The sequence below is a fragment of the Schistocerca piceifrons genome, chromosome 3 (genome assembly GCF_021461385.2).
Source record: "Schistocerca piceifrons isolate TAMUIC-IGC-003096 chromosome 3, iqSchPice1.1, whole genome shotgun sequence".
Taxonomy (NCBI): Eukaryota; Metazoa; Arthropoda; class Insecta; order Orthoptera; family Acrididae; genus Schistocerca; species Schistocerca piceifrons.
This window is the reverse complement of record NC_060140.1, coordinates 894,814,218-894,827,517: the sequence shown is the minus strand read 5'-3', so window position 1 is coordinate 894,827,517 and position 13,300 is coordinate 894,814,218. Positions and strand designations below refer to the sequence as shown.

Here is a 13,300-nt window from a genome sequence, read left to right as displayed (position 1 = left end):
TTTTGTTAGTGTCATCTTGAATTAATTTTAGGTTGTCTGATCCAGTGGCACATCCATTTTTCATGTACTTTGATGAGTGTAATCTAATTTCTGTTCTGCTGTCAATATTTGCTAATGTACATTATGCATTGCGTGATTTTGAGTTCCTGTCACTTGCAATTCATGTTATTTTCTTATGTATTTTGCTTCTCAGTCTTTCTTGTTATTACATTTGTTTAAATTCTGTACTGCATTTTTAAGAGTACTTTCCCTGTCTAAAGTTCATCTCTTGTCTTTTGATCTATCAGTTGCCTACAAATCAGTTTTATCAGTGCTGTGGAAAGGAAGTCTGAAATAACAGTAACTGTTTCATCCAATTTCTTTTTTCTTTGGTGGTCTTAGTTTCTCTCCTTCCTCATATAGAACCAAGGGCAAATTTTTCTCCTTTTTTTCTTTACTGTTTCCACTCAGTAAAAATTTTCGTAACATAACAGGAAATGAGTCTTGTTCTATCTCCAGCTGTTCGATAGAAAAATACGTTACTCCATTTTCATATGGAGCAGCATATGTTTTATATTTATATGTAATGTCAGTATTGTTATATATCTAGTCAAGAAGAAAGTAATATGTACAATAAGTGTGTGTGTGTGTGTGTGTGTGTGTGTGTGTGTGTGTGTGTTAGTTAACTGACCACTGCAGTGACATGTTGCAATGTTATTCAGCAAGTATGACAGTTCACAGTTTATGCACTTTGAGTTTCTAATTGGTATTTCCCAGGAAACTTGAAAAACGAATAACTAAACAACTACTAAAATTATGTGGCAAGATCCAAATCTAACATTTTCTCTATACATAAATAAACACATTATACTTTCAGGCTCAACGGTGATGAACCAGTTTCGACACTAACCCAAGACTTCCACACGAGACTAGATAATCTGTTGCGAACTCTGGTGCATGCTCGCCCACACTTTGTACGATGTCTCCGAAGCAATTCCAGTGAAACACCAGGTCGTTTTGACAGAGGAACTGTAATGAGGCAAATCAGATCACTTCAGGTGTTGGAAACTGTCAACCTAATGGCAGGAGGTACTGGGAGCTCCACAACTCACTACTACTTTAAGCTTAATCATTATTAAAATAAATTTAATAATAAATTAAAGTGCATCATGTTTATTAGTTACTTTTCTCATTTTAGGTTATCCACATCGCATGCGATTCAAAGCATTTAATGCACGATATCGACTGCTAGCACCTTTCCGAAAATTAAGGCGGGTGGATGATAAAGCTACAGAGGACTGCCAGCTTATTCTACAGAGTTTCCAACAGGCACTGGAAGAACAGCCAAAGACTCAGCCATGTGCTGTCAGCACAAGCTGGGCACTTGGGAAAAGGCATATATTTTTAAGGTAAATAGGTTTCACACAACAAACTCTCAGGTGGTAGATACCGAAACAGAGATAGTCAAATTAGTTAATTTCATGATCCATGGATCATTTTGCATGATAGATCGTAATGATGTAAAACAAGTCATTTTACATACACATCGCAAATTAATTTGTACATATGATTACATTCTGAACAATTCTAAGTGTTTATCTTTTCTTCTTTTTGGAAAAAAAGATTACAGATGTTGTGAGTTAGTAAACCCTACTCACTAACTTTTGCCCATTACAGTAATAGAAATTATTCTATGGGTTAGAAGGAGTTGTCAAGAATGAATCTTCTCAATTTGTTTTCAAATTTTACTTTGTTGTATGTCAGACGTTACTGGGTAAGTTGTCAAAACTTTTTGTTGCAGTATTGTTCAGTCCTTTTTGTGCTGAAGTCAACCTCAATGTGGGCACAACAAATGTTATTTTTCCTTCTCACATAGTGATTATGTACATAATTGTTCATTTTTAACTGTAGTGGATTATTTACAACAAACTTCATGAGGAAAGAAATTTACTTTGAAGCAGTAGTCAGAATGCCCAACTCCTTAAACAGATATCTACAAATGATCATTGGTGAGCACCACATATTATTCTTAAACCATGTTTTTGTGCAATGAAGACATTCTTTCTTAAAAATGAGTTATCCTAGAACTTCATTCCATACATTATTGAATGAAAACATGCAAAATATGCCGCCTTACTGATTTCCCCCCCTCCCTCCCCCCAATATTTGCTATGATACTAAGTCCAAATGAGGCTGAACTAAGTTGTTTAGTAGTTCCAAAATTTGCCTTTTCCAATTTAAATTCTCAAAAACAATGTCTCCTAAGAATTTTGAAGTTTCCATCCAATTTATTATTTCCTTGCCATGTGTTACACTTATTACTGATGTAGCACCCCTAGATGTGCAGAAAAGAGTAAGTTGTGTCTTTTTAAAATTTAGGGTGAGACCATTCGCAGAAAATCAGTCAATAATGCTTTTAATAACTTAGTTTACCGTATCTTCTTTTTCTGTATGTATGCTTGGATTGATCACAGTACTAGTGTCATCTGCAAATAGAACTAAGTCTGCTGGTTGAATTACTAAGTACAGCTTTCTTCATTCTTTTGGTTAGATATGATGTTATCAACTGGTTGGCCATACCATCAGTCCCATAAAACTTCAATTTATCTACAAGAATACTGTGATTCATACAGTTAAATGCCTTAAATAGGGCACAGAAAATACCAACCACTGCTATTTTATTCAATGCTTGTAAAATCTGGTGAGTGTATGTGTAAATGGAACTCTCAGTAGAGTAACCATTCTGAAACTGTGATTTTCTGAGGATATTGTAGTTGCTAATGTGAGATACTGTTCTAGAATACATCACCATCTCAAAATTTTGAAAAATAACAGTAGTGAAACAGGTTGGTAATTACTGACATCTCACCTTACTTAAAGAGGGGTTTCACAAAGGCATATTTCAGTCTCTCTGGTACACTGCCTTGAGTTAATGATGCATTACATATTTTGGATAAGACTGGGCTTATTACACAGGAACAATTCTTCAGTGTGCTATTGGAAACACCATGAAAACCAGGTTAGCTTTTATATTTGAGAAGACGTATAATTTTTTTTAATTTCAGAAGTATCAGTTGGTGATACATTCATATGATTGAATTTCATGAGAGTTCTTTTTCAACATACTGCTGTGATTTTTGGCTTGAAAGGTTTGCCCCTATTCTTTCTCTTATATTCAGGTGATGATTATTAAATACATGTGCTACCCCTGACACACCATTTACAGTTCTTCCATTCAGTTAAGTAGTGATGTTATCCTGTTCTGTGGCTGGTTGTCCTGTCTGTCATTTCACTACATTCCATATAGACATAGGTCTGTTGAGGGAATTACTGATTTCTGACATTATGTGCATGTTCCTTGATTTTTTAATAACCTTCCTTCATAATTCTGAGTAGTTTTTGTGGTGCACAACTGTTGCAGGATCCCTACTTTTTCTTCCCAACAAATGCATTTCCCTTTTCCTTTCACAAGATACTTTAATCCTTCTAGTGATCTATGGTTTTTTATATGGATGTGTAGTGTCCTTTCTGATTATCTTATGCAGAAAGATATGTTCAAATTATGATATGAATTTATTATGTAATAGGTTAAATTTAATGTTAATGTTTGGTTCATTACAAATTTTATCCCAGGTCATCTCCTGTAAACTATTCTTAAAAACATTTGCTCTGGAGTCATTAATTATTCTAAGTGATTTCCACTGAGGAGTATCCAAATTGTAAAGCACTATGTTACTTATCCTAATAACTGTGCATCATGAGCTGAGAGGGCATATATTAGTGGGTAAATAGTTATTTTCATACTTTGACTTCACCAAAGAAAACCTTATCAATTAGGATCACTGTCTTTAACCACTCACGTTGGAAAGTTAATAATTGGCTGTAAGATCAAACTGTAGGATAACAAATAAAGTTTCCAGGTCCTTTTTCCTATTAGAATCCTCTAAAAAAAACCTACATTGAAGTCACCACAGACTATTAACTGCATGCTGCTGTCTCACAGGTAGTGCAGTAACGAATCCAGATTCCTTATAAACAGGTGAAAATTTCCCAGTGGGGATCTATACACAGTTACAATTAAAGGGGAAATTTTTTCAGTATTAATTCTCAAGCACACACTTCTATGTGCTGATCACTACAAAATCAACTTGTCTCAGTGCTTTCAAACTTGTGTTCTGTCTTGATATACACACATCAAAACAAGTTTTGCATGACTCAGTTCTGAGAGTTCCGGAACCTGTACAGAAAATTGGAATAGAGATCAAAATAAACATCATTTCCGCACTTTTTATTGCTCATGAAAACCACACATTGCATGTTGTACCACCATACAGCAAGACCTTCAGAGGTAGTGGTCCAGATTGCTGCACACACCGGTACCTCTAATACCCAGCAGCATGTCCTATTGCATTGATGCATGCCTGTATTTGTCGTGGCATACTATCCACAAGTTCATCAAGGCACTGTTGGTCCAGATTGTCCCACTCTTCAACGACAATTTGGTGTAGATCCTCAGAGTGGTTGGTGGGTGACGTCGTCCATAAACAACCCTTTACAATCTATCCCAGGCATGTGCGATAGGGTTCATGTCTGGAGGACATGCTGGCCACTCTAGTCAAGCAATATTGTTGTCTCGAAGGAAGTCATTCACAAGATGTGCACAATGGGGGCACGAATTGTCATCCATGAAGACGAATGCCTCACCAATATGCTGCTGATTTGGTTGCACTATCTGTCGAAGGATGGCATTCATGTATCATGTAGCTGTTACGGTGCCTTCCATGACCACCAGTGGCATACGTTGGCCCCACATAATGCCACCCCAAAACAGCAGGGAACCTCCACCTTGTTGCACTCGCTGGACAGTGTGTCTAAGGCATTCAGTCTGACCGGGTTGCCTCCAAACACGTCTCCGATGATTGTCTGGTTGAAGGCGTATGTGACACTCATTGATGAAGAGAACATGATGCCAATCCCGAGCGGTCCATTCGGCATGTTGTTGGTCCCATCTTTCTCATGCTGCATGGTGTCATGGTTGCAAAGATGGAACTTGCCATGGATGTCGGGAGTGAAGTTGCGAATCATGCAGCCTATTGTGCACAGTTTGAGTCGTAGCACAACGTCCTGTGGCTGCACAAAAAGCATTATGCAGCATGGTGCATTGCAGCCAGGGTTCCTCCAGCCACAATCCTTAGGTAGCTCTTGGGCAGCATGGGCGAGGCATGTTGTCGACAGTTCCTGTCTCTCTGCATGTCCTCCATGACCGAACAACATCGCTTTGGTTCACTTCGAGACACCTGAACACTTCCCTTGTTGAGAGCCCTTCCTGGCACAAAGTAACAAAGCAGATGTGTTCGAACTGTGATATTGACTGTCTAGGCATGGTTGAACTACAGACAACACAAGCCATGTACCTCCTTTCTGGTGGAATGACTGGAACTAATTGGCTGTTGGACCCCCTCCCTCTAATAGGAACTGCTCGTGCATGGTTATTTACATCTTTGGGAGGGTTTAGTGACACCCCTGAACTGTCAAAGGGACTGTGTCTGTGATACAATATCCACAGTTAACATCTATCTTCAGGAGTTCTGGGAACTGGGGTGATGCAAAATCTTTTTTGATGTGTGTATGTAACAGTTCCTCCTTTTCCCCTATTAGTTCTGCCTGAGTAAAATGCTAGATTGTAATCTTTTGTATGTAACTTATCTAACCCTATGGTTATGTGGAGCTCACATGGGCACAGGATGACTATTTATTCAGAGCTCCCTGAATTTTCCACTCAAGAAACTCCTCTGCATTATTATTCAGTCCTCTAATATTTTGATGAAATAACCTAAACATACGCTTCTGTGCTTTCTTATGAATTTTGTGGGACTCTTCTGTTATCTTCACTTCTTTGAGAACAGGTTGTCTAAATTCTGATTCTAACCTAAAAAAAGGTAGCCACTAACCACAGGCATCTTTCTTTGTGCAATGTCCCCCGTGCCCCATATACATTTTCAGCAAGAAGCTCAGCCAACATATCCTTCCCTCGTATTCAGGTGTGGGCCATGTGTAGCACATCCCCCCCCCCCTCCCCCCTCCCCACAAGTGTAGCAGCTACAGGCTCTGCACTCAGTGAGATTCCATTTCCATCAGCAGCAGCCCAATCAACTCAGTGTTCTAACAGCTCACAGTAGTATTCTCCTAGTGCAGGTCATGACGCTGCAGAACCTCCACAAAACTCATATTTGGGTGTGTAGTTGCTACTCCTATTTCAGCCAGATCACTCATTATGCTGTACCAATTACAATAACTTGGTCCTGTTTGTCAAAATATTTGCCTAAATTGTCCATGTTCTCTGTCGTCTGCCTAAGACTAGCACTTGGCTTCACAATACTTGTGACCTGGTACCCAGTTCCTAATTTGTCATTACCTTCTGGCGTACACTCCTCTCATGACAACCAAGGGAATTGCTCAGCTTACTATTTCCATTGAATAGAAAATCAATGTGAATAGTGTTACTTCCTCTTAATCCATAAGATACGCTTGGAATTAGTCCAGAACATGGGCATTAACTCTTATACTTTGGGTTTCATGCCGCTCCCTCCCTTTGCTTGCACATACAGTTGATAAGACTTATACACTACAAAGATTCAAATCTGCTATTTCCTTGTTTATAAGAAAACATTATCTGCCAGAGAGAATCTCATAATCAAGGCTTTCACAAGCCACATTTGAAATGACTTTGAAATTGGTGGCATTCAATACGAAGGTCAACCCCCCCCCCCCCCCACCTCCCAACACACACACACACACACACACACACACACACACACACACACACACACACACACACACACCCTTCCTTTCATTAGCATATTAATTCCTTGACGTCACAGGATGTGTCCTATTAACCAACCATTCCCTTCTTTTAATTAAGTTGAGCCACAATTTCTTTTCTCTCCATTTCACTCCCCATTTCACTCCCCATTTTCAAACTGTGTGATTGTGAAACTGTTCTGTTCATTTTTTGTAGCTTATGTGGCAAACTATTATGTTTCATCATTTCTTTGGGAGTGATCACATTCACATTCACATGAACATCTAAATCAGGCAATGAGGCATATCTCACTCCCTCATGAGGCGTACAGGTATGGTGTGTCAATAAGAGATTCCTGTCACATGACACATACTGTCATGAAAATCGTGTATGACACATCAGACATGTTTTCCAGTGGAGGATTCAATTTACTTGTCGCCTTGTCATTAAACGTTTGCAGTTCTCATTCAAAAGCCACTTCCTTTCACCTTCCAATAGATTAGTTTTGCAGAATCATCTTTCATTATACGTCCCTTACCTACACCTTGCCATTGCAAACAGACATTACACCACAACACAAATTTGAGTACAGTGAACAGATACGTCAATGACCGGACAGACAGTTCATAATTTGTGGGTGTGCTGGGGGGAGGGTCTAGGGGTGGGGGTTGCAAAATCAGGCATGTCTCTCCTGCTTTGCAGTCCAACACTGTCACCATATAATGACACCACCATAGCTTTTCCAAATCGCTTGATGTTGTACATCTTGAGCTTGGACTGTTCACTGTTTCTGTTTTGCTTTTATTTTCATGTTCAGTACACCTCTTTCTTCCTGTTTTCATGCCTGATCTGTGTTCAGTTTTGACGGGCTATCCACTGGGCCATTTTATCACTAAATCTGAGGGGGAGGGGGTGTCAGGGGGTGCGATGAGGAATTCCCCTTGTTAGGTGCACCACCAATAATTATTTTTACCCTCAAATGAAATATATCAAAACTAAATATTCCAGATAAAAATTAAAAACAAAAAAAGATCTGTGATACAGATCTATTCAACTTATAGTTGAAAATTTGGGACTTATCTCACAATGTCTTTCAGTCTTGCAGGAAGCTCATTGAAAATAGAACCTGCACAACAGTGGACTCCTTTCTGTGCAATATGAGTTAAGAAAGTGTTATCGAAGTGTAAATTATTTTTCTGGCAAGCATTCCCTATGTAACTGCTGCAATTTCTTTTGAAGAGTCTACATTAGTAACCATAAATTCCATGAGGAATTTAGAATTCTGAGTGCCTGGACAACAGCCTGTATAAATGCACATGATTTGACACCAGTTTTTCCAGCCATAATTTTCTAGCCTAATAATATTCTTTGCATATGCACACAGATAATGCAAAATATGATACCTTGTAGTGAAAGTAAGCAAAGTATAGCCTTTTTCCTTTTAATGAATAATGAAGATATTTGTATTCAGTTTCTGCCCACGATCCTGAATGTGGTATATCCAATTAAAGTACATCTTCAGTCATAAGAATATAAACACTCAACTCTACCAATTACTTGAAACTCCTGTGCTATAATCTTTCACTACTGCAAGAGTTCTGTGCAGAAACTGTGCCTTGTGTTTTGTTGTTATTAACAGACATTCTGTTCTTTGTAGTGGTCCTAAAACAGAACTCTGTGAAATCTTGATATTTCAGTGAAGGTGCAAGGCAACAGCTTGAATCACTGCGTTCTGAGACAAGGCACCGGGCTGCAGTGCTAATACAGTCAACGTGGCGGGGATGGCGACTACGACGGAGGTGGCCTGCTTTACGTAGAAGCCTCGAGCTGCAGCTGCAGCACGCATCAGGGGGTGTTCGCTCCATTCCTGTGTCGGGGGCAATGGCTGTCGGCTCTGGTGGTGTACCAAACCCATCAGTAGTGGTGTCAGCTGTGCGTCCACGACCACAGCCAATAGCAGGCACACCACCACCTGATCCAAATGAAAAATGTGATCAGAAAATGATACAGCAGACATGCACACTCTTTGGACTTGACCTGGTAAATGCTTTTTTTTTCTGCTGGTAGCCTGATGTATAACCTTAATTATTCACTCAGTTCCAGCTGTTAAACAGTCAAAATGTTTTTGTTATTTCTCAGTTTTCAGTATTTTCTATGTTTATCTCTGTCAGAACTACTGGTAGCCTTGAGAGAGCCAGCCATGACAGAACTATTCCATATTGTGTGCAAGATGTATGAGATAGGCAAAACAACCTCAAACAGAAAATCAGTTTGGATTGCAGAGAAACATAGGAACATGCAAGACAATACTGATTCAACTTTTCTTAAATATCATGGGATCACCAGTTTAGTGTTGGAGGGAAGTGTGTGGGGTTAAAAATCGTAAAGGGAAACTAAGAGATGGATACAGTAAGCAGATTCAAAAGGATGTAGGTTGTAGTAGTTACTTGGAGATGAAGAGACTTTTCTGAACGGCCACATAGAGATTAAATTATATACATGTTTATTACATAGATCCTTAGTAAGAAAATAAAAGTAAAACTTAATGATATATTGCTGATGATATCATTAGTGACACAGTATAAGTTTGGGTTGGTCAAGGGTGGAAAAGGAAATGAGCTATGTCCTTCCAAAGGATTTTAAGTGATTTGTTTAAAAAACCTGTAACTGGATGGCTCCTCCTGAATATTAGTCCATAGTAAGGAGAGTGAAACATGTTAGAAAAAAATGTTATACAGAATAAATGTCTTACACAAGAATTAATTTGCTTAGGTTTAATGTACACTCCACAGGTCTGTAGTGAATTGGTCTTCAAGAATGTGGAGCACGAAGAAAAAGATTGGAAAGAAAATTCTCTATAGAGTATTGCAATAGGTGTCATCCATTTGTTAATGTGGCTTCTAATGTATCTGAAGTGAGTGCAGTAGTAAGATTGACAGTGTTTATGTAAATAACATGTAGCAGAATACTTACTTTTACAACATGTTTTGAATTTGACGAGAAAGGTGCACTAACTGAAAAATGTCCTTTGTTTATGCTTCTCAATTTTCTCTATTTTGAGTGGATCAACTGACATTACTTTTCATCTTAGGCCCATTAGTGCAGCAGGAATCACAAATTCAGCTAAGTAAAAAATCTTTTTGTTCACGTACATAGGTGAATGTTTGATTTTTGCTTCGTGTGAGATAGGTCCAACTCTAAATTCTGTATCCTAATATTTATCTGTTTGTATCATGGTTTATATATATCATATGTTACATATTTGTGAATGCATATGAAAGCTATAAAAAATTCATACTATTTGTAAACTACTTTTGTGCTTCAAACGTAAAACTGGGTGCTGGACCAGGACTCAAAACTGGGACCTTTACCTTTTACAGGCAAGTGCTCTACTGACTCAGCTATTCCAGCACAACTTACGACCCACTCTCACGGCTTACTTCCACCACTACCTGATCTCCTATCTTCCAAACGTCATGGAACTTCTCGTGCATACTGTGGGGGACTAGCAAGTCAGTAGAGCACTTGCCTTCAAAAGGCTAAGGTTCCAGTTTTGAGTTCAGTCCAGCACACAGTTTTAATTTGCCAGGAAGTTTCAAATCAGTGCGCACTCCCCAACAGAGTTAAAATTCATTCTGGAGACAACCACTAGGCTGTGCCTAAGCCATGTCTCCAGAATATCCTTTCCTTGAGGAGTTCTAGATCCACAAGGTATGCATGAGAGCTTCGTTGAATTTTGGAAAGTAGGGGATGAGGTAGTGGGGTAAGTAAAGCTGTGTAAGCATGTCATCAGTTGTGCTTGGATAACTCATCTGGTAGAGCACTTGGCCACAGCAGGCAAAGGTCCCAGATTCAAATCCTGATCCGCAGACAGTTTTAATCTGCCAGGAAGTTTCAGTCAACACACACTCTGCTGCAGAGTGAAAATTCATTCCACTTTCCTGCTCCTTGGACTTTTGGCAGCAGTCCCTTGTTCAGTCTTTTATCCTAATTTCAGTACCTATTCACCGGATGAAAGGAATATTTTTGACAATTTCTCTCTCTCTCTCTCTCTCTCTCTCTCTCTCTCTCTCTCTCTTTTACGTTGGTACAGATGTCATGAACATGCATTTCAAGTGTACAGCATACTTCATTTGTTTTTGAGATATAGAAAGGTTTGACATGTTGCATGGTCAGCGATTTTTTACTATTATAAGAAATGGAGCAAAGAATTTGCATCAAACTTTGTGTGAAAAATGGAATCCAGTGCTCTATAACACTTTAAATGTTGACAGTGGCATATGGTGAGTCTGCTCTAAGTAAAAAAAATAATTTACAAGTGGTACAAGCTCTTCCAACATGGCCGAGAAGATACCAATGATGAACTTCACTCTGGATACCCCAGCACATCAATAACAGATGATAATGTCAAAGCGGTGAAGAAAATTGTTTTGGAAAATTGTTGAATTACTGTAAGAGTAGTTGCTGAGGATGTTGGCATATCGGTCAGTTCGTGTCATGCAATTTTTTCAGATGTTTTGGGCATGAGACATATGTCAGCGAAGTTTGTTCCAAAACTTCTCAATTTTGATCAGAAGAACGATGAGCATCACTAAGGAGCTCTTGAATAACGTCAGTGATGATCCTGATTTGCTCAGAAGGATCATAACTGGTGACGAAACATTGGTTTAGGTTATGACGTTGAAATCAAAGTCCAATCGTCCCAATGGAAGCATCCTGGGGAGACAAGACCCAAAAAAGCACGCCAAGTTGGATCAAATGTCAAAGTTTTGCTCATTGTTTTTTTTTTTTTTTCAATTATCGTGGTGTAGGGCAACATGAACTTTTGCCTCAAAAACCTATGGTTAATAAGGATCATTACCTTGTTGTTACACGCCTTCTGTGAGAAGCAAGACACAAAAAGACACCCAGAATTATGGAAACACAATTCATGACTTTTGCATCACGACACTGCACCTGCTCGTTCATCGATGCTTGTAAGAGATTTATTGGCCTAAATAGCATGACAGTCACACTTCAGCCACCATATTCACCGGGTTTTCCCCCCTGTGACTTTTTCATGTTCCCAAAAGTGAAGAGATCTATGACAGGACGAAGATCTTCAACGACTGAGGAAATAATTATTGCACCGCTGGAAGTACTCAAGGCTGTACCAAAAGTGCTTACGAGAAGTGCTTCAAGGATTAGAAGAAACGTTGGCAAAAGTGTACTGTATCTGAGGGGGATTACTTTGAAGAGGACAACATGAATATTGATGCATAAATGAATTTTTTTTTTCATAAAAATAGAAAGTCACCTTACTTTTTGAACACACCTCGTATATTGTGCAATCTTGGCTGCAACGTCATTTTCCAAAAATTGTTTCCCTTATTGCAGCATAGGTACTTACGTGATTGGTGCAATACCTCCACTTTTTTCCACTCATTAACCTGTTGCTTCAAACTTGGTGACTGAATCTTTACAATTTAGACATAAATTTAGATGTTTTAACAGCTGTGGTGTAATATTGTGTTTCACACATATTATAACTGTCATATGATGGATGCCCCATTTAGTTTCCTCCTTCAACATTGTGTTGTTGTTGTGGTCTTCAGTTCAGAGACTGGTTTTACACAGCTCTCCCTCCTATTCTATCCTGCAACCTTCAACATTAGGTTACATTATAACAACTTTTCATTGTTAAAGGTTCCTATTATTGAGCATAACCATGCCAAAAGTTCATACACTAAGTTGTCATAAGGAATACCTAAATATTATCTTGTTTCCTTCTCTCATTCACAAATCACTCTCTGGTTGTTTTTGCTTAAGATCTGAAAAAGAACTTACAGTTCTTCTAGCATAACAGAGCCTTAAATAAGAACAATAAAAGATAGGATGATTTACGGTTAACTATTTAGTGGTCAACATTTCATCAGTCAGAATGCAGCCCAATGTGAAAGCTGCTTGTAAGCAGCCAGAAATAGGTCTGGAAGCTGCTTCGAATAGATGAGTTGGGTGAGTACCTGAGAGTCCTGCACCAGACACTCGAAAAGGACTTGAAGTATCATCTCTTGCTGATACGGTTTCCTCTATTCTCCCATTGATAAGGTCTCCTCAACAGGAGGTACACCATCTATCACTGCTCGTCCACTTGACTGTAAGCAGCGTAGGTCTACGGGTCATGTATGGGAAAAGGGGGGGGGGGGTGCACAGAAAGAACGTGGGGTATTACTCCCATCCCCCCTAACCAACAAGCTTAATGTGTTGTCTTACGATGAAACTGAAATTGAGCCAGTGAGACACATTTCACCAGTTCAGTAACCTGCTGTGTTACAAAAGGATATAGGGATCTGTTAATCTTGGGCAGTTAAAATGTACAGCGAATAGTGGCCTTCAGCCATAAAAAAATGGCAGCTGCAGAAAAGTTGAGAAGGATCATCTTGTAGAAGAAGGATCATCTTGTACACTCAGCGTGTATGTGTGTACATTGAGACAACAAGTCATGGGATAGTGATTGCACATATACTAATGGTGGTAGTA

The 13,300-nt window shown here is 39.0% G+C and overlaps 1 protein-coding gene across 1 annotated transcript in view; it reads left to right on the top strand.

The window, feature by feature from the left end:
• The window catches only part of LOC124788105 (myosin-I heavy chain), a 193,617-nt gene that overhangs the window by 149,170 nt on the left and 31,147 nt on the right, over window positions 1-13,300 (top strand). Inside the window, exons 12-14 of the mRNA XM_047255223.1 lie at window positions 857-1,068; window positions 1,178-1,388; window positions 8,479-8,821. Of these exons, the coding sequence (XP_047111179.1) occupies window positions 857-1,068; window positions 1,178-1,388; window positions 8,479-8,821 (766 nt within the window). The remainder of the gene's footprint in view (window positions 1-856; window positions 1,069-1,177; window positions 1,389-8,478; window positions 8,822-13,300) is intronic.